The 23,642-nt window shown below is 43.1% G+C and overlaps 1 protein-coding gene across 1 annotated transcript in view; it reads left to right on the top strand.

Moving 5' to 3' along the window:
- TPH2 (tryptophan hydroxylase 2) overlaps positions 1 to 23,642 on the top strand; it is a 71,377-nt gene that overhangs the window by 31,522 nt on the left and 16,213 nt on the right. Inside the window, exon 8 of the mRNA XM_048835754.2 lies at positions 6,124 to 6,250. Within this exon, the coding sequence (XP_048691711.1) occupies positions 6,124 to 6,250 (127 nt within the window). The remainder of the gene's footprint in view (positions 1 to 6,123; positions 6,251 to 23,642) is intronic.

Raw genomic sequence — 23,642 nt, 5'->3', positions numbered from 1 at the left:
TCATCAGACCTGTTGCCATGTGCATGGCTAGTCCTTGTGCAGGGCTAGTCTTTGTATTCTCTTGTAGTATAGACAACAGTATTAGCTTCTCCAGTGTGGGTGGAGAGGGCTGGAAAGGGGTCAAGGTTCTGCACTGGCTGGCCGAGCTAGACTGGTATGTTGGGGACAGGGCTAGACTTGTGCTGTTTTCTGACATCAGTGACCCCTTGGCACAACAGTATCACTATGGGCTTCTGCTCCTCACAGGCCTTGGGTCTTTGGTACAGTCCACAGACCTTCAGTATGGATCTTGGCTTGGCATGGCATGGCATAGCCCTCAATGTATTAGGATCTCTGGTCAGCCTTCAGAACCCTCATGAATCAGTTCATCTGTGTCTCAATGCATCACTGAAATGGAGCAGCCCTTGGCTCATCAGACGAGGTCTCTGTAGGCCTTTGATACTTTAGAGACTTGAGGCATCAGAGCTTTTGTGTCTGTCAGGCCCTTGGTAACTCTGGTGGTGTCCTTCCCCAGTACCTTAGAGAGGCCCTAGGTGAGTCGTCATTATTCTGAAGCCTTATAACCTTGACAAATTAATGCCTCAGGCCATCAGCACATGAGGCCTCTGTGCATAGTTATCTCTGGGCAAAAAAGGCCTTAGTAGGTCCTTGATGTGGCAGTAACTCAGTGTCTCACATTGCATTGGGATGCTAGCCCCACGGTTGATGCCCTGGCCCTCAGCACATTAAGATCTTCTTCCATAATAGCCTCAGCCTGTCACCACCATGAAGTGGAGCTCAGCACAGCTCTGTATGCTCAGAATGGCCCTCATGCGTCTACGGAGTCTTGGCACTTCAGTGCCTATGTCGGGACACATCAGCACTTCAAAATAACCCCAACATCTCTATTAAGAGTTAGTACTTTGGGGCTTTAGAGAGCTCCGGGTGCTTAAGCTGTTCAACTATTTTGGCTTGGCATTTTGATAGGGTGGCCGTATTTCCCTATGCTGAATACGGGACACCTGGTAAAATCACTCGTATTCAAGTGAGTTCAATGGCAATCAATCGTACAAACATTTAAATTAACATCAAGTTGACTGAGCCTCTCTTAAAAAGAAATACTGTGTAGTTGGATTCTTTTTATTTACCTTCTTATCTTTAAGGCTTTAGGATTCACATAGGGAGAGGTGACACATGCACACCCATACCCCTCTCTCACACGGGTGGTGACCAATCAACCTGACTCTCCCTATCTGGCGCTGTCCATCCTCCGTGCCTGGCTGGGCCCCCGGGATAGACCCACCTCTCCTGGTACCTGGCACCATGTCTTCTCGAGGCAACACGTGGAGGGGGGGCACATACGGTCACATGCCCCCCTCCCCAGATTTCTGCCAGGATTCACATCAGAATGTGGCCAGCAGCAGCCTTTCGGCACTGTGTGGGAGGGGAGGGAAGGGAAGGGAGCTGCTTCCAGCCACAGGGGAGGAGGAGGGGGAAGGGATGACCTGGCCTGTGTCTTTGCAGAGCTCATCTCTTTCCCCACCACTCCTGTGTGGCTGGAAGCAGCTTGTCCCTTCCTGCCCGCACACTGTCAAAAGGCAGCTAACACCTCCAGGCTGCTGCTGGCCACCGACGTAACCCAGCTGTCTCCTGTCCCTTGGCTACAGTGTGGGCAGGAAGGGGTTAATCCCTTAGGATGCATTGTGCACCAGAGCCCAGGGAACCTCACTGCAGGGGCTTCAATGAACCCCACGAGAAAGGTGGCTCAGCAGAGGAGGGTGCCTAGGGGCCAGAGCAGCCCCACGCTCTCAGGGGGCAGGACTGTGGGGGGGGTGAAGAGGGTGTGTGTGGGGGGGTGAAGAGGGCACGAAGCCCTTACCTAGGGGGCTGCTGTGGAGCCTGCAGGTTCGCAGTGTGAACAGGCCGGAAATAGTTTCCCCTCCCCCATGACTCCAGAGCTTAGCTGAGGGGTGAAGAGGCTTCTCTGGGCCAGTGCTGTGTGGAGCTTTGACCCATGCAGGACTCAGCTCCTCCTTGCCAGCGCCCCGGGCCAGAGGGTCTTGGGGTTTCCTGGGGTGCCAGCCCAGCCAGAGGCAGTGGGGGGAAGGAGCGGGCCGGCCGGGCTGCTAGTGAGCTGAGCATTCTGACCAAGGGCTGGTTCACTGCACAGCGCTGGAAGTGGGATGCGCCCCGCTGTGGGGGGATGTGGAGGAGCAGTGGGGCTGGCGGGGTGTGTGTGTGTGTGAAGAGGCAAAGCAGGGAGAGGAAAGCAAGAGGGGGAGCACGTCAGGAGAGCTGACACGTAACTGGCCACCACTCACCAACTACCACAGCATGCAGCCTGTGCCAGCTGGAAACGGGACGGGGGGCAGGGCCCTGCTAGCCAAGAGCCAGCACGCAGCATGGGCTGTGCTAAAGGACCAGCAGGGGGAGCGGCTGGCCCTGCGCTCTGAATCTTTGCCCCTCCACCAGCCTTGCACCTCCCCCCCATTGTCAGCTATTGGACCCCCCCCACACACACACACTTCTGGCTGGAGAGCAGGGATCCAGCCAGCAGCAGGACCCACCAGTACTGATGGGGTGGGAACAGAAAATACGAGACAATTTGCCCGTTTTTAAGAAAACGTTGACACACCTGCAGGAGGGCTTAAATACGGGACTGTCCCGTTAAAAATGGGATTCTGCTCACCCTATATTTTGATGCCTCAGCATGGCCACAGCTATAGACACCGACTTCCCCTCTTTCATGTGGGTGCTTGACCCCCCTTCCGGCCCTGGCCCTGCCCCTGCCCCCACTCCACCCCTTCCATGAGGCCCCGCCTCTTCCCACCCCCATTCCAATCCTTTCCCCAAAGTTCCTGCCCCAACTCTACCTCCTCCTTGCCAATATTCCAACTCCTTCCCCAAGTCTCTGCCCTGGCCCTGCTTCCTCCCCTGAGTTGCGCCATGTTCGTGCTCCTCCCCCCACCCCAAACAGCTGTTTGGCGGCCGGATGGGAAGGTAGATGGAGGAGCAGGGATGCAGCGCGCTTGGGGGGGAGGAGGAGGTGGGGCAGCGGGGAGGAGAGCTAATTTTTTTCCCTGTGGGTGCTCCAGCCCTGGAGTCGGCGCCTATGACCACAGCCCCCCTGCCAAGGATTGGTACCTCACAGCTTCAGAATGAGCAGGCATTGCTTTTGGGCTCTGCTTCACTGGCACCTTTGAGAGATTATGATGATTTGGAGCCTTCTTTAAGGCACAGCACTTTGACCCCTAGATGGAATTAGTTCAGCACTTACTTTGGGACACAATGCTTCAGCAAATGGTTGCATCACCTCTATTGGTTTGCATCGGTGCATCCTTTGCAGGCAGTTTGCATTAGTTGAGGGGGGAAAATGGGTGCCGGGTGACCTTCTAGGGAGCTTAGCACTGAAGTCCTTCTTTTCAATAAGAGGTACTGTGGGATATTGTTTTCCTTCTGAAGCGCTCTCTCCTGGACATTGAGTTTCAGAGATTCCTGTTGGGTCTGTCCATTTGTGCCTCTGGGCTGTTTTCATGGCCTCCCCCTGGATCTGATAGTCTGTTCCTGACTCTAGAAATAGTAAAGGTCTCGATCCTGATGGTTGCTTCTGTGTATTCCATTACCTCTTCCATCCCTCATTGTTCGCTTGTTCATGCTGCAGCTGTCTTCTGGGAAATGAGGTGGTCAGACTTTGGTGCTTTAATCATGCTGACCTGGGATATCATAGGAAACAGAGGGAGATTAGGATTGCTAAAGAAGTGAATGTTCTGCCATTGGGGAAGCATGAGTAACTGTGCATCTCAGACCTGGAATTCTCTTCATTGTGTATCTCTGCTTTACCTCATGTTTACATTAGGGTAACGACTCTTCCAATGTCTCCTACTGCTTTTGGTCAGCTATACCATATGTATTTTGTATTTGTAGAGGAGAAATGGTGGGCTGTCATTGTGGACTGAGTGCATCCATATTCCCTGCATAGAGTTCACCTGACCCGGTGGTAATCTAGAAATCAGATTAGTTCATGTTCAGCTCCCCAATTTGCCAGTTTCTTCTGCAGAGATAGCTGTAGTGCTCAGAAGAAAGTAACTTTTCAAGGCAATACTCAGTGCAAGGTTTTTCTGGAACATTGTTCAGTTGGCCAGGAGACATCACTAGTCTGGTTTTGCAAGCAGTGAATGCTCAGACCAGGCTATGAATGTTGGGGATTAAAGCTGCAACTATATTTGTAATACCCCTGGCATATTTTCCTGTTATCATAGGAAAGTGTATACAGATAAAATAGACATAAGGAAAGTGAGATTGCCTAATTCTTTCGTATCATATAACTAGCCAGGCATGTACATGGATAGCATTATGTAACTAGAGACCTATGATTGTCTCACTAGGAGCAACAGTGAGTGGAGCAGTGTGAATACAGCTTGTCTAGCCAATACTGCGTTACACTGTTATGACTGAGGACATCTGGGATAACAGGCCACAAAATGCAACTGAATCAGTGAACTCTTGGGGTGGAGGTGCGGCGGGGGGGAGGGGAGAGAGTAACAAAAATGTTATCATTATTTTGTGTGAAAGCAGGAACTACTTTCTACCTAGGGACAGACACCACATATTTCTGAGTGAAGAATAGTGCTTACGAATAGGAGCCTTTAAATTAAATAGAGAGTTGTTTTTTCTTTTTGTGATTTATCTGAAATGTCAGATTCTGTGTCATTCAGCACAAAACATACCTTATAAAAGACAAATGGGATGGTTTTGGATAGAAAATAAAAACCTGACGTTCTCTCACTGCCTTTAAAACATTTCTTTACAGCTACACTAAAAAAAGAAACCTTTTTAAAGAGACAAAAGGAAAGGAAATGTCAGATTAGATTTTAAATCGAACTTTACTACACCAGGTCCATTATTTTGTTGGAAACAATTACACAGTTATGAGAATGTTCAGTATAAGAGCTTTTTTAGATGCTGTACATACTCTCTTTATTTGTGAACATGTGACTGCGTTTTGTAGGTGACTAATATTGTACTTCCAGTTGTGGACTGCAAAAGATCCATGGCTGAGCAGATACCAAGCTTTTTTGAAACGGGCTAGATTCTCTGCTTTGGCTAAACTGTGTTCCGTGCAAAACTGAAGAAGGGCGCAAAAGTGTCTTTAAGCCCCTAATCCTGGAGCCAACCCAGTGCCAGTACACTTCCCATCACAAAACAGAGCAGCCTGAAGCTATTTCAGCAGCTGAGGATCATCTAGGTGCAGGGCCCTCCTGTTCAGCAGCTGAGACAGGAGGTGCTGTGGGAGCTGTGATGGCAGTTCTGTACCACCTGAAGATTCCCTAACTGTGGGGAATCCTCAAATGGCCAGTTAAGATAGGTTTATGCCACTAGTGGCACAAAGCAGGCTGCAGATCTGGCCCATTATGTTTATGGTCTAAACTTCAATAGGGGATCTCGGGGGGGGGGGGGGGGGGGGGGATGTTCAATCACTTGTGCCCAGCAAGAGGATACAAACAGAAACAGGACAATTTCACAACCATATTTTTCAACCTCAGATAACAAAACACAGTGCTCGAGAGCTTGAATCCAAGAGAGTTGAGACTTTTTTTATTTTTGTAGTGCCAGGTTCACTCCACTTGGGGAGAAATGGTGAAAATTGTATCAGTGAGTGGGCTTGATTTTCTTTTCTTTTGGGCAGTTAGGTCTTTGCTGCCCTCTTAGCTGAGTTACACAGTGCTCAGACCCTTACTGACAACTATATAACGATTGGTGAGGTTAAGGGGCAAGTGGGGATAATCGACACTTAGATTTTAAGCTCTTTGGGGTGGGGGATGTCTTTTCTCTGTTTGTACAGTGCCTAGCACAATGGGGACCTGGTCCATGACTGGGGCTCTGAGGTGCGATGGTAATATAATGAATAACGTAGTCAATTTATTTGTAAAAGCAAATGCATTCATCTATATAGAGTTGTATACATTTGAGTGTGTTGGTACTGCAATAGAAATATTTAACTGTAAAATATTAATGGTACATATACATTTGAGAGGCAGTAACTGTGCATAGAATGGCTTGTATCAAACTGCTCTCAGTGATAATATATTAGCTAATGCTATTTCTATATGTGTAACATTCTCTTCTCCTTCTAATTCCTGTCAGAGATACGTGCCATGAACTGCTTGGGCATGTGCCTCTACTTGCTGATCCCAAGTTTGCCCAGTTTTCACAAGAAATAGGACTGGCCTCACTGGGAGCATCTGATGAAGAAGTTCAGAAACTAGCTACTGTGAGTCAATCGCTGCATCTTTTCCCTGACTTATGTTTCTCTTTGGTTACTAAAATGAAGAGTTGTCTAATGGCTTCTAAAATGTGTTCTTCAGTTTTCAGATGACGACTGTGGTATTACAATTACAAGGCCTTATATGGCTCCTATTGAAGTCACTGATATTTTTCCATTGTCTTTAATAGGAGTGGGAACAAGCATATGGTCACTGGATGCTTTGTAACACTAATATTTCTATATTGTACCACCTAATCTCAACGTTTAGTTAACATTGATTATTCCTGTTCCAGGTTCTGGAAACAAAGCAACTAAGACATTTTTAGGGAAAATGTCTTCCTTTGTTTGTGCGTGCAGCTCTAAGTTCTCCTAAATGGGAGCTGTCTGTATATGGGAGCTGATGTGGCCCTTAGTGGCACCACTGTCTGTCTCCCTCTTTCTGATCTGTTTTGAAGGTGTGCAATATAATATAGTATATGATGGACTAATGAATTTAGAATGAATGTGTTTAGCTGATACTCCCCCTAGGGCATGTCTAATAACGAGATGATTTGATACATTTTATAGTTTGGTTTTAATTTATTGTACCCTTCATTTTCTATCCTTATAAAACAAATACTATAAATAATTTTGTAAACCACATTCTTCAGATAACTCAACAAACATGAATATTTCCAATATCTAAAAATTCCATATGCAGTTGAACCTACAAGAGAACTTTTAAATAGGCAGAACGTAAATGCCCAAGTTAGAATTTAGCCAGACAACTGGAAATAACACCTGCATTCCTGTGAGATATGTAATGGGATTTTAATGGCCACAAAAGATCAGGACTTTGGCTTTAATCCTCTTGTGAAAGATGACACGTGAGGGGGAAGAGTGCCTAGTGAATCACCAATACCATTTAGCAATCATTGCCTCTTTAGAAGCTGTCAGTCCTTCAACGTTTATGGAGAGAACAGATAGCACTAGTCTCAAGGAGGACTCTTGGTGTCCAGGCTTGGATGCAAGTTCTGGTCATTGACGTCTTCCTTTTGTTTTGTAGCATCACAGTAATAAGAAATGGGAAAGTGGTAGTACGATATAACACCAATATTGAGTCAACTGAAGTCACAACAAAGTTTTCTTGCCATCATTAAACTCCTAAGATTGTCACCAAGGGCTCAGTTATGACAAACAAGAATAAAGAACGAACCTGCAGATGATGTGCTCCGGCTCCCACTAGTTGAGTGCATATCACCCAGTGCAGATCACCCCTTGATTATATGGTGTTGCCTTAATCGACTCCACACTAGAGTTGGCCAGTCTAGAGACTTGATCATTAAGTGAGGCTACATCACTGGCCTCAATACCTAAGACTGTGGCAGAGAGCCTCAAAATATGAACCATTTCCTCTGATACCAGCTCTTGAACAAGAATGCTCTTCCAGTGACATGCCATAGTGCCATGATCGAGTAGTCGCATCTGTACAGGTGTGGTGGGAAGCAGTATGAGGACACAGCAACAAGAAGACCAATACCACACTCTGCAGCTCCTAAAATTTGCTTTGTGATCTCCCATACAGGGAAAAATCTTTCACACACACATTAATAACATGTAGGATCAGGATGTGGGAGTCTACATGAGGGCAGGTGAAAAGAATAGGGTCTTTTACCACTTCTCAGCAGTTAGCATGTGCGGGGGGGCGGGCAAAGGGAACAGCTTTAATTTTATCCATTAAATGGCATCCAAGTTGCTATTAATTGACTTTTACAACAACATTTTATGTTTAACCAGGGATGGAAATGAGATATGAAAACAAAATGAGCTGCAGACAATCAGCCAAAGATCTAAGAAAACAGAATGAGATTCCAGCTAGGCAGCTTCAAAGTAAATACTGAAACAGATGAACTGACCTAGAGCATGCATACTAATGTGCCTAGAGTAACGTGCTGAAGCAAGTAACCCATTATCATGACCTGTTTCAAAAGATAATGAGATTAACAACTGAGACATCACTGAGAAGGAGAATGGCTTTAGGAAGAGAGAAAAAAAACTCAGGAATTCAGACCAGAAATGGGGAAGTTTATTACAGGTGATTTCCTAATAGGTGTTTCCATGAACTTAAAGTGAGGTTCTGCTCTGAAAAGCAACTGTGTAAAAATGGCACCTTCTTACTCAGCAGATCTACTCTGTGTGTGTATTACAGGCAAAAATAAGTTTGATTTTTTTTTTAACTCCCATTCATCCTGCAGCACGAACACAACTGAGAGAATGTGAGTAGGATTCTATTCCTTGTACATAAACGGAATCGCTCACTAAGTTCCAGTTAGTTACTCACCCGTGCATGCCCATTAAAGTCAGTGACACTGCACTGGTGTGACTGAGAGCATATTTTAAAGACTTATGTTTTATAGGTGTCAGTGTGAAAATGACAGGTGTCGGAGTAGCAGCCGTATTAATCTGTATTTGCAAAAAGAAAAGGAGTACTTGTGGCACCTTAGAGTAACAAATTTATTTGAGCATAAGCTTTCGTGAGCTACAGCTCACTTCATCGGATGCATTCAGTGGTTTCTCTGTTGAACCTTTATTAGTGGTGGTGCTGCATGAGAAGGCAAGAACTCAGCTTAACTCTCAGCTCTCAGGTGATATTTGAAGCTCTGGCTGCTAGAAAAAGCCTCTTTATCTGTAAGCTGAGCATATTTGTGTTATGAATCCTTGAGAGAAAATAAATATCAAAAGAGGCCCACAAGGTCATTTTTTACAGTAATTTTTCAGAGTGGATTTTCTCTTTAAGAAGTTCTGGGGAGGGAGGAAACCAATACATTTTCCGCAAAGAGAGAAGCAGTGTAGAAAGCAAGTGGCTAACACACAAAGCACCGTAAAAATACAAACCACTAAAACAGACTATTTTACTGCTTGGAGCACTGTGGTTAGCTTCATGTTTCCAGTTTTCTGACCTAATTTTACTTTTATTTTTACACTCTCACTCTCTCTCTCTATTTTGGATGGAAAGTGTTAACTGTTAGTATTCCAAAGCAGGAATAGTGCATACAGATATTGCCTCCCCTTTTCCCCAGGTTTGTCAAGAAATCTGTCTAGTTAAGGGCATGGCCATTAGAGACTAAGTGACACCATTAAACTCTTTCCTGTTGTCTCTTACTTGAAGCTGCATTTAAACCTTGAAGTCTCCAGAGGTGAAAATTGGTGTCCCCTTTCTCTCTTCCTTTGTAATATTTATTTTAACATTTTGATAGTAGAGCATAGTGGAAACCAAGCAATTTATCCTGTTTTTGCTGGTCTGTGTACAGAAAACTTCTGCAATGAATTGCTTCTGAAACTGGAGGAATTTGAATGTGATGAGGTTTCATAAATTAATTTCAAGCTTGTTGTTATAAATGTAAATGATTTACTCTTCACTGAACAATAAATGAGGCCAGTGATGTAGTCAGTCTTTTTAAAGCAGACTATTTGTCTATATATGTGTGTTATATACATGTATATACAAAATACTGTATGTATGCATATTAAAAAATGAACATTCAGAAATCTCTTAGTAAGGGTAAACTAAGTGGTCCGTTGGGTTAGTCCATTTGCTTTTCCTCATTGAAGATCAATATTATTTGAATTTGTTGGCTTCATCCTAGCTCTTTTGTCCAGACTGAACAGGAGGCACCTAATTCAGGACAATTGCCCATTGTATCAGCTAAGGAGATAACCAGAACAAGAAAAATGGGGCTGTTGAAGATAAGGACTGAGTTGCCTTGTAACTGCTCTTTCGGTGGGCTTGCATAGTGTCTGCCTGAAGTATGTCTGCCTGTAGGTGGAGCTGGCACGTTACCTCAATTTTGGAGGATTCTCATTCATTCTGAGTTTTAAGAGAGGGTTAAAAGCTGGGCAGCTGTCTCTTTCATTATGAAACAATTAATTCAATGAACTAAAATTCCCATAGGCCTGTGGGACTGCTGCAGCCTTCAAAAAACTCCACTGATCAATGAAAGCAAGCTCCTCTGAAATTTTTTTTGCTAGGGATGAGCACAGTAAAAATGTACAACACAATGAATAAGTGAAGTTGTTTCTTATAGAGATCTTGCTTCCACAAACACCTATAAATAGTGAAACTGGGAGTTGCAAGAAGAGTTTGAAGTAAATATGACTCAAAATCTACTCCTCTGCCAAACAAAATTTGACAGGCTCAGATGAGAAACCCATAATGAGCCAACTTGATAAAGGCTAGAGAGCGTGATTCTAGATACTTGGACAAAAGGAAAGGCCCAAGCACCTCCAATGATAAAAACTTATTAGGACAGTAGAGAGGAAACTGCCACACATGATGGGATACATTGCATCGGACATGGTATCATACTACACAGCATGAGGCTGAAAATGCTAAGCATGATCCACAATACCTGTCTGGTTTAGAAGTACAAGAACACACCTGAGCTATTCTGTTCTGGCCAGGCATAAATGCTTCCAACTGGATTTATTTGGAAATGTATCCCAATGTAAAATCTGCAATAGATATAAGAAATGGAATACAAAAGAACTCCTGAAACCACATGAGATTCCCAGTCACCCCATGAGTTGCACAGATCTCTTTGAATTAAAAGAGAAAGATAACCCCTTATGAGTGGGTTACTTCTCTTGTTCTCTAAAGTGAGCCATGGCACAGCACATGGAGTAGCAATCTAATCGCACATTGCAATGTGCAGGTTTCTCATTTTGGAATTCCTGCTGAGTTAATAATATTTGCAGGTGGCTCATTTCAGCAAGTCTCTCAGCTAAATCAGTTGCAGCAAGTCATGTAAAGTCCTTCCTCAAGTATGCACAGGCAAATAAACTAGCAGAAAAGAACGAGACCAAATGAAAAAGACCTGGTGGCTTCAAGGAATCAGTTTTGCGTTATTAGAATATTGCTACACTCCTTACAAAGCTTTATCAAGGTCGCTAGTTCAGAGACACATGGGCAGAGAAACAAATGCTTAGTGGCAATATCTAACAAGCTTTGAGAGTCAGAAGCAATTAATCCTGACGCAGTTATTTAAGAAAATCATACCAAGACACTAGAAAAAATACTATAGCAAGAACACCAAAGGTACTCTCATTGCAAGTGGTAGAGAATATTACACTTCAAAGAAAATTTTGGGCAGCCCAGCCCGCTAAATTCCTCATTCTGGACAGGAGTAGGGTACAGCAATGGGCTTTGATTAGGAAGTATCATGCATTTAGAATTGGGAAAAGAAAGGAGAGTGAGAGATACAAAAGCTAAGGCTGCAAACAAGAGAGTGAGCTACTGTAAACAAACCAATTCCAAAGTGGTTTGGGTTTTGATCATGAATTGTGTTGAGGGTTCAAGCCAGATTTTATTTTATTTGACTCGTACCAAGTTTAGAAGTGGGGTATCCCATAATCTCAAAAAGCAAAATCCTGCTCTCTTCTCTGGCTACAGAGGACCCCCGGTGCAGTGGAACTGGCGTGGTTCTGCTGGAGAGGGAAGAAATGGCTTCTGGATACTATGCAGGAGGCAAGCCTGGTGGATCAATTGCTATGTGGCTCTATCAGTCACGGATCCCTGTGGAATGGGTTCCTGTAGCTTCAGGGCAGCAGTAGGGGCTTCAGAGCAGCTCTTCTGCTGCTCTGTGGTGGAGACAGAGAAATTATTCAACGTGGAGAAATCACCTGTGCCAAGCCTTGCAACTGTGGTGGAGAATTGGGCCATTGCGGCTGCTGTTTTTATTATTTATAGGGTGCAGAGTAAATGTGTTTTGAAAAACACTTAAAAAGACAAGGTTCCTGCTTAGGTAGTTTATAAGCTAAGTAGGTCAGTCCTAGCAGGTCATACTTTGCACGTGGAAATAAAGCATTTATGCTTTCTAAAATATCATTCAAAGGTAAGAGAAGGAATAGAAAGTTATTTATTGTTTTGAAGGTAAGCAGTAAAGATTTCTGTGACGTGCTTAAGCAATTGTTCAGCCTGATTGCTGAATGGGCCTCCAGTTTTCAGGCACAATTCTGCACCCACAAATAATTACAGATTTTATAGATTGATCTTGTGCATGATATCATTTATACGTTTAGCTCCTTAGGCCCCAGGCCTGCAATCAAATTCACGTAGGTGTTGCAGGGATCCAAGTGTAAGATGAAGGCATTGATTTGGCATTGTAATCAGGTAGGTAGATGTATAAGAGGACTACTTGAAAATTAGTTGCGGGTCACAATTTGAGGTGTCGTAGATATAAAATTGCTCCCGCAAAAATGCGATGATGTTTATGAAAATCAGGCCCTAAATAGTTAAAAATGCAGAAAAAACTTTAGAAGGCTGAAAATGTACAGGCTACATGGAAACTTAGCAGTGTATTGTAATAATAGTCTAGACAGTGTTTATAGTTCCGAAATAAAATTTGTCAAATAATAAAAATTGTCCAGTGAATTATTGAAGTACAAGTACAAATTTACATCACAAAAGTAATATATTTTGACATTACAAGATAAGAGAATGGTGTGGATTTGACAGAACGTTTAAATGTTATGACTACTTATTTTCAGGAGAAACATTCTTATAATTAAGAAAGTACAGATTTTGCAATCGCAGTCCTTGCTGGCAGTTCAGTAGCTAATACAGTGACTGCGTGCTCTGCCAGAGTGGTGGTAATAAAAGATACTCTAACTAAGTAGCTCTGTGAGAATTTGTAGAATTTAGGTGTGCGCATAAATAATGAACATTGGCCGCTTCAGCATTGGTGTTAGCTGATGTAGATTGAAGTTCAGATTAGATAGGAGGGGGCTAATGTATTTTGATGGAGTATTTGTGGTTTGGTTTTGTTCACTGATTTTCTTTTTAGGTGTAAAGAGCAGGAATCATGCTAGCAAAGAAGCACGAACAGTGTCTCTTGTAAACGCCATAGAAGTCTGTAGAAAGAAAGGCACCCAGCAAGAGCCACTAGTGAGCAGCAACTGCACACGTGTCTATAGAAATTCCAGGTTCTAAACACACAAATCACATAAGTTAGAGGGTTAGTGGCTTCCATAAAGAAAAAACTGTTTTATTAATTGAAGGGTTCTAAATCTGTTGCTGTTTCTAAAATTTATATATATTTATTGTCTGCAAGGTTGAAATGAAGATCCCACCATGGCAGAGATTTAAAAAACTCAACTACATTCATCAGAGTTAAATTCTCTCCTAGTAGTTCTATGAGCCACAAAAATCCGTGGGATTGAAGTTAGTGGGAACCACAAGAGAATATCAGAGTGGAATTTGACCCTTACGGTTAAAAATTGCACTCGCGCCTGATCTCTTCCATGCCGCTGCCTTATTAATAGTAGTATTACAGTAGCACTTGGGACCCCATTGTGCTAGGCACTGTATAAACACATAGTAATAGACAGACCGTGATGTGAACAGTCTAGATAGTAAAGTGTGGGAAGGGAAATGGGCACAGGGAAGGCTGAGGTCACACAGCAAGGCAGTGGCAGAGCTGAGATTAGAACCCAGGTGCCCTGGATCCCAGCCCAGTGCTCTGAACACTAGACCAGGATTCCCCTTCTTGCACAGTTTTGGAAAGGGAGATTTTTGCAACGTTGTTTGTTCATCACAGACATCACCATATCAGCTGGGTAGACCTTGTATAATTTAGACCAGCAGAGGCTCACCAAATGCAGGGGGCATATACTCCATCTTACACATGTATCAGGCCAACAATTAAAAAGAGGAAATGCCAGCAGTGAGATTACTTGTCCAGGGAAACGGCAGCTAACTCTCATTAGTGGAAGCAAGGCTCATTTTGCCATGTTGTCTGAATGTGGTCAGTTTCTGGGTCAGATGGATTTCTGGCAGGAGTGATTTTCAGAATCACTGTCCCTGTCTTTGTGAGCTCACCCTTGGGGCTGACTTCTGAGAGTTTCTGCAAAGTTCATGTGCCATGCCATGAAGTAGTAGGCTTTTGAGTAAACCATAGCCATTAAAGCAAACACCATGATACTGTTATACACCACAGTGAATTCCTGGAGTTTGACCCCAAAGTGAACATGCAACCAGTGCAGAATGCTGACCTCACCAATTCCAGTTAGGAAGCTGGTCGCACTGCATTGGCTATAGCTTCCTTCTCTATGGAGAATGTATTACAGTCATTTGGTATTGAGCTAACAGAGGCATGGCTGGCCTGTATTAAAGAAAAGACTGTCTATAGGCTAATCTATGACTATCATCCAGTCAAAACAGCTCTTTTGTAATCCAGGAGCAAAGAGGATTCTAGTAAGAATTTAAGATATGAAACAATTGATAGACCCTCATTTGAGGGCTGGCTAGTTCTTCTTTACAACACTCCCCCCCTCCGTCAACAAGAATCACTCCTGAATTTTTCAGCCTCTGCTACATTTCATCTAGATTCTTATGTCTGTCTGCTGCTGGGAGAGCAGAGAAATACTTCCACTTGGGCCTGATGAGGAGGAGGATGTAGAGCAGGGTGTCAACACAACATTGATGATAACCCATTAACTCTCCTTGTCCTTCACATACACACTGAAAAAGAGAGCAAGAGAGCGAGTTCTGTGAAAATGTAATACATGTTCACACTGCTACTTTTTAAAATTTTGCATTTAGTCACAGTATTGTGCATGTTCAAATCAGTACCATGGATGTCTAAGTCACTAAGGCTTTATTTGTGTAACATACTACAGTACATTAAAAATTACTATCAGTTGAATCTACAGATGTCAATGTAAGTGAACAAAGTACATTTTATGATGCAGCATACGTGCTTTTTTACTGTGTTTGTATACTTACTTGCTAAATCTGCAAGATTCAGTTACGCACAAGGGTAGTTAGTCAGAGTCATTAGTGCAAATAATTGAGGTCTTCCTCCAGCAGTGTGTAGGTATCAGGCAAAGTTGGAGCTTAGGGAGATAGAAGCTCAGACTCCCTTTACGGTTAATACTGCAACATTTATTAACCATATCAACAACCGATCTGAGCCTACCTTTTCTATGCTTGCATATACATACTATTAAAAAGATTGCCTAAACGAAAGAGGTGCCTCTCGATGTTCTACTTTAGCCAATCTGCAGGAAATCTATACCTCACCTGGGAAATAAAACCCTTTCATACATACTACTGCTACCTGGGCCTGCTCTGCTCATCCATAAAGCAGTGCCAAGGATTTCTGTTCCAACTTTTTCTAAAGGTATGGACTGAGTCAATAAAGGGTAAAGGAAAGGTCTGCAAACCACACATTAGCTTTGTTAACGTCTGGAATCTTTCAGTAAGTAATTGCTCCCAAAAGGAATATTCCTAGTTGTGTCCACTAACATTAGCACAAATGTCATCTTTTTGTGGAAAGATTCTGAAAATCCATGTTTCTACACAGCCGTGTAAGTAGGAGTTTTATCTTATTGCTCAAAGGAAAAAGTGCTCATTTTAGTATTCACAATTGTGCATTTGTTTAATTGTTGTCTAGCCAAACTGGGCACAACAAAATGTACCAAACTGATTCTCTCAGCCGGTATGTTGCTGGACATCATCTTTGCATGTGTAGATAAAATAAAAAAGTTAGACAAAATATGGTTGATACCTGTAAGGAGCTGACTATGTCTGATACTTAACTACTTAGTGCTACAGCTTTTGAACTGGTTCTAATATCTGTTGTCATCTTAGTATCAAATGGCACCAAAGTGCTGGATGAACTGTGCTCTTCCAGATTTTTAGTTGAGATCTTTTTAGGTGATCTACCATACTTAGCAGGTCCAATTCTGACACCACATAAATGAATGGGTGTTTTGCCAGTGACTTAAATGGGTTTGGACCTCTGTGCCAAATTCTGTTTTCTTTTCCATGTGTGCAGCCCCATAACAGTCTGTGTGAGTCCGTACATTTATATGAGGATGGAATTTGACCCTGCATTATCAACTTTAATCCATTGCTTACCAAAAAGCATTGTAGGCATGTGGGTTTCTACAGTGAATGAACTAGATATAGAGAAGTGGTGGTATAGTGTAAATCTTTCTCTCTTTTTCTAGCCAATGCATGATTTCCCCTCGTTCACTTCTTTCTCTCTTCCATTGTTCTTATCCACCCACCAACTCTGTTAGCTTCAGTTAGTACTAATTCAGCAGAGTCTGTGAGAGGAAAAGCAAACTTCTATGAATAATCTGGGACAAGAGAAATCCACTACTCCACTAATTAAATTGATGCAACCAGCAGGTCTTTGCTCTGAAGGCATAACTGGCTGTAATGCATCCTTGTGGCATCCAGTAAGATTGTATTCACTAATAACTCTAGTTAAAAACCATAATGATATAATTAGCCATTTTTACTTTCTCACTTTTTTATATTTTCCGACACTTAAACTTTCAACTTTGGGGGTTTGCAGTTTATAAACAGTTTGTTATACTTATGCAGTTAATTTGGGCAAATTACAGGACAGATCTTATCCACCTGTCTGTGTGTGATTAGTGATGACATATGGGTAGCTTACTATTACTCTATTACTAGATCCTAGGTACTATATATTGTTTAGGCCATTTGGGGAACACAGTGGATTACTGTGATCTTTGTAATGACAAGCACTTGCTCACACTTTGTTGGGTATATTCAGATAATCTATGATATGTTTACAAACTTCTGGCAGGAAACTCAACAGTGACTCACCCAGCTAATCTGTATTTATGACAGATTTTTGTCTATGCCCTTACTGCTGAAAAGCATGCTGGGAGATGCTCAATGTACACTTTTTTTTTTAGGGACTGTGAAAAACATTTGTTTGGGTATAGTTTTTAGCAACATAATTAATAGACACTTAAAATTCCCCAAGTTATGATTCTCCCTTGGTCTGTTCTTCAGCTGGAAACTGATACCTTTGCACTGATGTCTTCCTTCCCCCCCCCCCCCCCCCCCCTCAAAGCAGGACAGACACATGCATCAAGAGCCACAGAAGGTCTCTGGGGTCCATGTATGTTCACATAAAAATGGTAAAAAGAACAGGAGTTTCCAAGTTTAACTACAACAGTAAAACTCCTTGGAATCTGAGATTTTTTTTTTAAAAAGACAAGGATGTACTTTCTGGCTCTTGAATTAGCTCTTAGTAAACAGATACAGTAGATTTAACTTTTTTTAAAAAGTCATTAATTTTTAAAATGGCTAATTAGTGCAGGATTTGTTATTTTATTAATTTAAATGTATTAGGAAATTAATTTTTTGTAAACTGAGGTTTAATTTAGGAAAGGAAAATTACCACCAAAAACATTAAATGTTTTCCCCTGAAATGGGGCACAAAACCCAGCGAGGTTTGGCAGGGTGAAAGGTACCCTTGTTTACTATATTGTGCTATCTTCTGCCTGGTTTTTGCCTCCACAGCTGCAGAGCCTGCAAAAATTCCAAAATCCTCCTAGGCACCACAGTCCATGGAGGCTGCTCACAATTCTGAGGAGGTGGTTTCTCCTCATTAGCAGGTAAATTAGGCCTTTCTCTGCTGACCAAGCCAGATGTTCATGAATCCCATTAACCCACAGCTAATATGTCAGGGGATGCACTCAGCAGGCTCAGTAACTCTCCTGACACTGTTCCCTAGAGTGCAATTGCTGTGGGTGGTAATTGGTCTGGCAGTTAGGTGGGTCACAGTCTGCCCCAGGGAATGACATCAGGGGGATCACATGCATACCCTGAAATACCATCGCAGAGAGGCTTGAGCTCTGGCTGTACATTAGCCAAGCATAATTTTTAAAGGGCTCCGCAGCCAGAAGTAATTTTGTCTTTGGGCTGACTTACGCCAGTGATTCAGAAAGCTCTCTGTTTACGAATGGCTTGTCTTCATTACTGGGGTAAGTTGACCTAAGCTATGCTACTCCATAACATAGCTGAAGTCGATGTAGCTTAGGTCAACTTACCCTAGTGTCTTCACTGCACTGTGTCGATGGGAAATAGTCTCCAGTCAACTTCCCTTACTCTTCTCGGAGAGCTGAAGTACCAGGGTTGACCTGAGAGTGCTCTGCTATTGATTTAGTGGGTCTTCACTAGACCCACTAAAATAAATCAATTCCTGCTGCATTGTTTGCAGCAGTGTCGATCTCCAGGTAGTGAAGACCAGCTCTAAGTAAGGAGGTTCTGTCATTTCCTTTGGTAGCTGTGACCTTGCTTCTTGTAACTCTGCAGAATCTTCCTCATGGTGACACAAGCTGGGCAATGGAATAGCCTTCCAAGGAGACTAGGGGAAACTTTAACCTCAATTCTCTTCCCTGCTGTTGCTCCTTTATGATACTCCTACAGTGTAAAGTGGCTAATGTCTCCTTGGCATTTAGGGTCTTCTTTGGTCATCTAGGGCAGGTGGAGCAGCCCTTCAGTGCCTCCTCACAGCCCCCATCTTAGTGTGTATGCAGGAGTGTTAGAGGGGGTGGCCAGCGTGCGCTGTACTATTTTGGACAGTTGGGGTGGCCTACAAGTGACTGCAGGAAGCATCCATAGTTCAGTGCCCCTGCAGCTGCATGGGGTCGAGGGGAAAGAAGCCTAGAATCCAGGACACAAGGCAACTTAAAGTCATTTGTGCCCACCCTCAGATTGTGCCTGTGTAGCTGCACTGACTGAAAGGTGCAGCTCTCAGGATTGGGGCCACCATCTCCTGAGCCATTAGCTACATAAACCACTAGAAAATAGGGGAAATCCCAGCAGGCAATGGACTGCAAGGTGACCTCTCTGCTTTTCTAATATTAGCATGCATATGTTCCAAATTCTAATCTCACTTAGACTGATGTCAATAGGATTGCACCAGAGTCCCCAGTTTTCCGGTGTAGGTTTCAAGTTGTGCCATGCCACAGTATGAATCCGAATGTTGAGAGGTACTCCTGAGGTCCCACTCTAGGGCTAGACTATATTCAATTATGAATGCTTTTGGTATGGATGTTTGTTTTTAGGGCTTTACCATGCCTCTTTTCAAGGACTGTAAGCTGCCACTGTTTTGAATGGTGACTTGACATAACATTCACCTGAATCTAGCCTCTGCACTGCAAAGGATGATACTATAGCAGCTCTGGCATGCCAGACACCATAAGCTGTGGGAGGACAGAGATGACACATGTTTACCCAGCTTATTTGTTTTAGCTTGACGTTCAAAGGATCCCATCTCCTGGAGTCCCAGAGAGGATGTCGAAAAGCCTGAGTCTTCCTCTCTTGAGCAAGCAGCGAGAGCTACGTCAGACAGCCAGAACTGAAGCAAGAGCTTGAAAAACAAATGAGCACATGTTCATTCCAGCTCCCGTGGAGAACCTTGGATATGAATTCATGTGATGCATTGTAAAGTAAATTGGAAAGAATGCTGCTCATTATTGCTCATCATTCATTCTTAATAATGCCGTAAAAAATAATAAACCTCAAGCCCCAAGTCTTGGGAGCTGCTGAAGATAAGAGTCAAATGACAGGGAAGTGAAGCCAGGAAGAGCAAAGCCTTTGGGCTTAAGTACAGCACTTTTAACAATGCTTTAAGCAGCAGCTCGTAGGAGACTTTCAGTGGTCTTATCTACTTGTAATTATGTTGTGCTGCAGACCTGCCAGTTAATTAGGATGCAAAAATGTGAGGTTCTTTTCCTTACTGTTCTGTGATATGGTAACTGCAGCTCAGGGTAACAGACTGGTGATGGTGTGGGCTCTTCCTAGTCTCCTGGGTGACACTGGAAATAATACTGAGTGCTGGCCTGAACTGGATCATTTGGGGGCACTTCCTGTTTGCATGGTAGTAATCCTACCCTGTTTTAAATTAATGCCAAAGCTGTTTCTTTAGCCAGAGATATAGTAACTGTTTAATTAACCAGCAGCACCCTGTTATGTTGAAATACCTCCTGGCTAGTTACAGAGGGTCTTACTTCTGCATCTTTGCTCAATCTGCAGCGGGGAGCTCCAAGCTGTTGCACTGCAGTGAAGAGAGAATGGTGGTGAGGTGGAGAGACAAGACAGTTCTCTGTGCTGAGCAGGAGCGGTGTAAAATCATTTGGGGCCTTAGGCACACCAACATATGGGCCCTCCCATGGCTCCCACCCCATGGCCCTGCCCTCTTCTTCCAGAGAGGCCAGGGCAACAGCATGGAGCTCCTCCTCTCCCCTCCCCCAAGAAGTGGCAGTAGGGCCCCTTCAGGATCAGCGGGGGGGGGGGGGTGTTAGCAGGGATTCACTCTTTCCTTCTTCTCAAGGAGGCAAGGATGGCAGTAGGGTGATCCCCAGGTACCTACTCCAGCATCTGGGGTGCATCTGCATGGCTGGGCTGGTTATGCCTGTTACAAACTCCTCTTCTGAGCCTTCCAGTGTGGGCCCCTGTAGAGCTGTAGGTCTTGGAGCTAATATCCCACTGAGCTGCTAATATCACACCTCTCAGAGCTTATGTTTCTGGCTGGCTGTAGACTCAAGCAGATGCTGCAGTGGCAGCTTGCTTGGTTTATTTTTTCAAGCTTTTCTTCATTATTTGGAGCTAGAAACTTTTGAAAACAGAAAGCTGAGATTCTGATGGAGCGACATGATCAGGAGCTAGGGAGGGACTACAGTGCTGTAGCATCTGTGCCTTAATCCAGCCCTGGTGCTGAGCAGAAGTCAGTCTGAAGCCTTTTGCACACCTCCCTTTACTCTCAATAGAGCAAAGTAGGATAAGGTCAGTGTATGGACGGAGAATGGATAGGTCTGAGAAGCTGTAGACTTCAATGCAACCCTCAGTATGTAAATGAAATGGTTAGCTATTTGCTCCTCTCTTTGGCTTTATTCTTACTTCTAGAGAGGAGTAAGTTAGCAGCGATGGTTTCATCAGTGCAGGACTGGATCCCACTGTGTTCCCCGTCCTGGTCACCACTTTTCAAATCTTGTCCTTTTAATTACAATACTATGAACCTGCACTGTGCAAGATCAAGGCAGGACATGGAAGAATCTTGGATGGAAAGAGCTATCCTAGAAAAGTTTGGAGGACAGTTGAAGACAGCAGTGAACTAATTTTAATGCAGAACCCAGGAAACTGCATGGTGATTCCAAATGTTTGACTGGAAAAGAAACATGGTATTTCTCGGATTCTAAAAAGCAAAAATGCACTGGACTGCAAGCATAGTTCAAAACCTAAGAAGTCTTATACTTACTTTGGTTATGATTACTGTTAGCCTTGTCTGTGTTGTCTCCAGAGGGATTGAAATACCTTCCATCTGGTTCTGTTTTATTCCTCCCCTCCATGTAGAGACATCCAGGAGCACCATGTCTAGGAAGGCATTATGGGGAGAAGAAGTTCAGTGGGGATCAGTGTCATTCTAGCAGCCAGTCAGTAAGGGGTGGCAGCTAAATAACAGCCCTACCTTCGGGTCAGTGTAGACAGCAATGTTCATATTGTCACTGAGTATGACCTCTGCAAACCTCAGGATCAGGTATTTGCATGAAGTAATACGCTGTATCAAAATGTGGATGTTTGCAAACAGAAGTGCAACCATTGTAAGTTCTGTGTGCTGCATTACTTCTATCCCACAATGCACCAATGAATAGGTGCCATACATGTTCAAGTTTGTGTATAGACAGTTTATTCCAAACACTCACTGTTTGGAAAAAGATGAATGCAAAGCAGTAGGCTGATAAAAGAAAGTGTTATACTGATATTCTTTGGAAGCCATGAAGGAAACTTCAACTGAATGAGCCCAAATGTGTTTCAAGGTAGTGAGCTACACAATATGCTTCAATGAAGACTGCCTGAAAAATTAGAGTAAGCTTAGTTTTCTTATTTAGAAATGCTGTAGGCTATGAATAGGGTCACTTTTTTTTTTTTAGCAGAACTGAGCAAATAATCCAGAATGAATAATTTATTCATTGAATTTTGCCTCTCGTTCTGTTTGTGAACTATTCATGAGCTCATCACAAAATTCTTTGATTTATGCATGAATTTCTAAGCGAAGATTTTCCTGTATCAAGAGCTGCCAAGGAGACTTGACTGCTTGATATTCAAATTCCAACATTTGTGCTATATTGGTTACTTACCTAAGTCATATATTGTATCTCTTTCCTATATAGGGTGACCTCTTGTATGTAACTGTGAATTTCACAAATTTAGGATATTTCAATCAAATGTGCAATTCAGAATGCACTTTGTGAATGTTCAAGACTTTAACAGTGGATTTTTGCAAACATTCATGCCAGTAAAGTTCAGTGGGGCAGAAAGCCAACTGGAAAGGATCACAAACATGCTTGAATTAAAATATATTTTAAATTCCATCAATATTTGTAGGCAAGTTGTTCAGGTATTCAATTTTCTATAACTTGCAGGCTTAAACTGCACTGGAGTTATTTTTGTAAGTTTCCCCATTGCATATAACTATTTACCAATTCTCTGAGCCATGCAGTCCTCAGTCCTTTTAGAGCTAAAAAGTCAAAGCTTTCCTCCTCTTCCATGGAGGAGACAAGAATATTCCTTTGCATGTTTTGGGACATATCAGATATTTTGAGTTAAGAGTTGTGCATTAAAATACCCTCTTAAGCAGATGATCAAGTGGAAGAACCAACACATCAAAGAAGCTTCCTAGGCCCTCATCCTGTGATCAATCATTTGTCTTAAATGCAACTAAGCATGTGTGTAAAGTTACTGACATGGGTTGGTGTGTGCAGGATTGGGCCCTAAATCATCTTAGATAATTCCTGAATAGGCATTTTTGGGGAGCGCTAAAATCAAGTGTCACACACAATGTGGAAGACTGTTTATTAAGTGCAAACATCAGTTTCTGAAGCTGTACCATGGGAAAACTACATTAGATAGAATGGGATAAAGAGATTTTTCACATAAGTCAGCTGCTGAAATAGTGATTGAAGGACATTACCCTCTGATCCCACATCAGCTGGCTCTGTGAATGAATTGGTGACCTCAGCCCAGGTCCCAGCGGAGAGAGATGCACCAGCACATAACTGGTATGGCACTTGGTGGGAGGGGAAGGGGGGACAGGACATTGAAATGTTATAAGAGGCATTTTCAAAGATATGAACAGTTAGGTGCCCCACTCCCATGAAAAGTCAATGGGAGTTGGGCATCTAACTACCATTTTTGCCTTTGAAAAGCTTCCATTTCAATTTGAATGAAAAATCTTTTCCAACTAGCTCTAATTGGCATGTTTGTTGGCAGCCTAGGTGGCAAGGCAAAATATTGTGTATGGATAATGAACTACCCTTTGACCTCTGCAGAGAGGTACCTCTGCAACGAGCTCTGAGGTATACTGGCTGGAAGTTCTGCCAAATCTTGCTTTGCTGCTGTACCTGTCCTGTCAGTAAACAGAGGGTGCCCGTCTCTGGGGCCTTACACCTTTCATGTGCACTACGGTAAATGCTCTTCCATATTCTTAAGCCAAATGTGCCAAAATAAGTAGTCTAAAATTAAATCCATGCTGACTTGTAGATCTGCTATATATTGGACCTGTAGGCGCAGCCTTGAACACCACTTCTG

The sequence above is a fragment of the Caretta caretta genome, chromosome 1, assembly GCF_965140235.1.
Source record: "Caretta caretta isolate rCarCar2 chromosome 1, rCarCar1.hap1, whole genome shotgun sequence".
In the NCBI taxonomy this organism is placed as follows: Eukaryota; Metazoa; Chordata; order Testudines; family Cheloniidae; genus Caretta; species Caretta caretta.
This window is presented reverse-complemented; position numbering and strand designations above follow the sequence as displayed.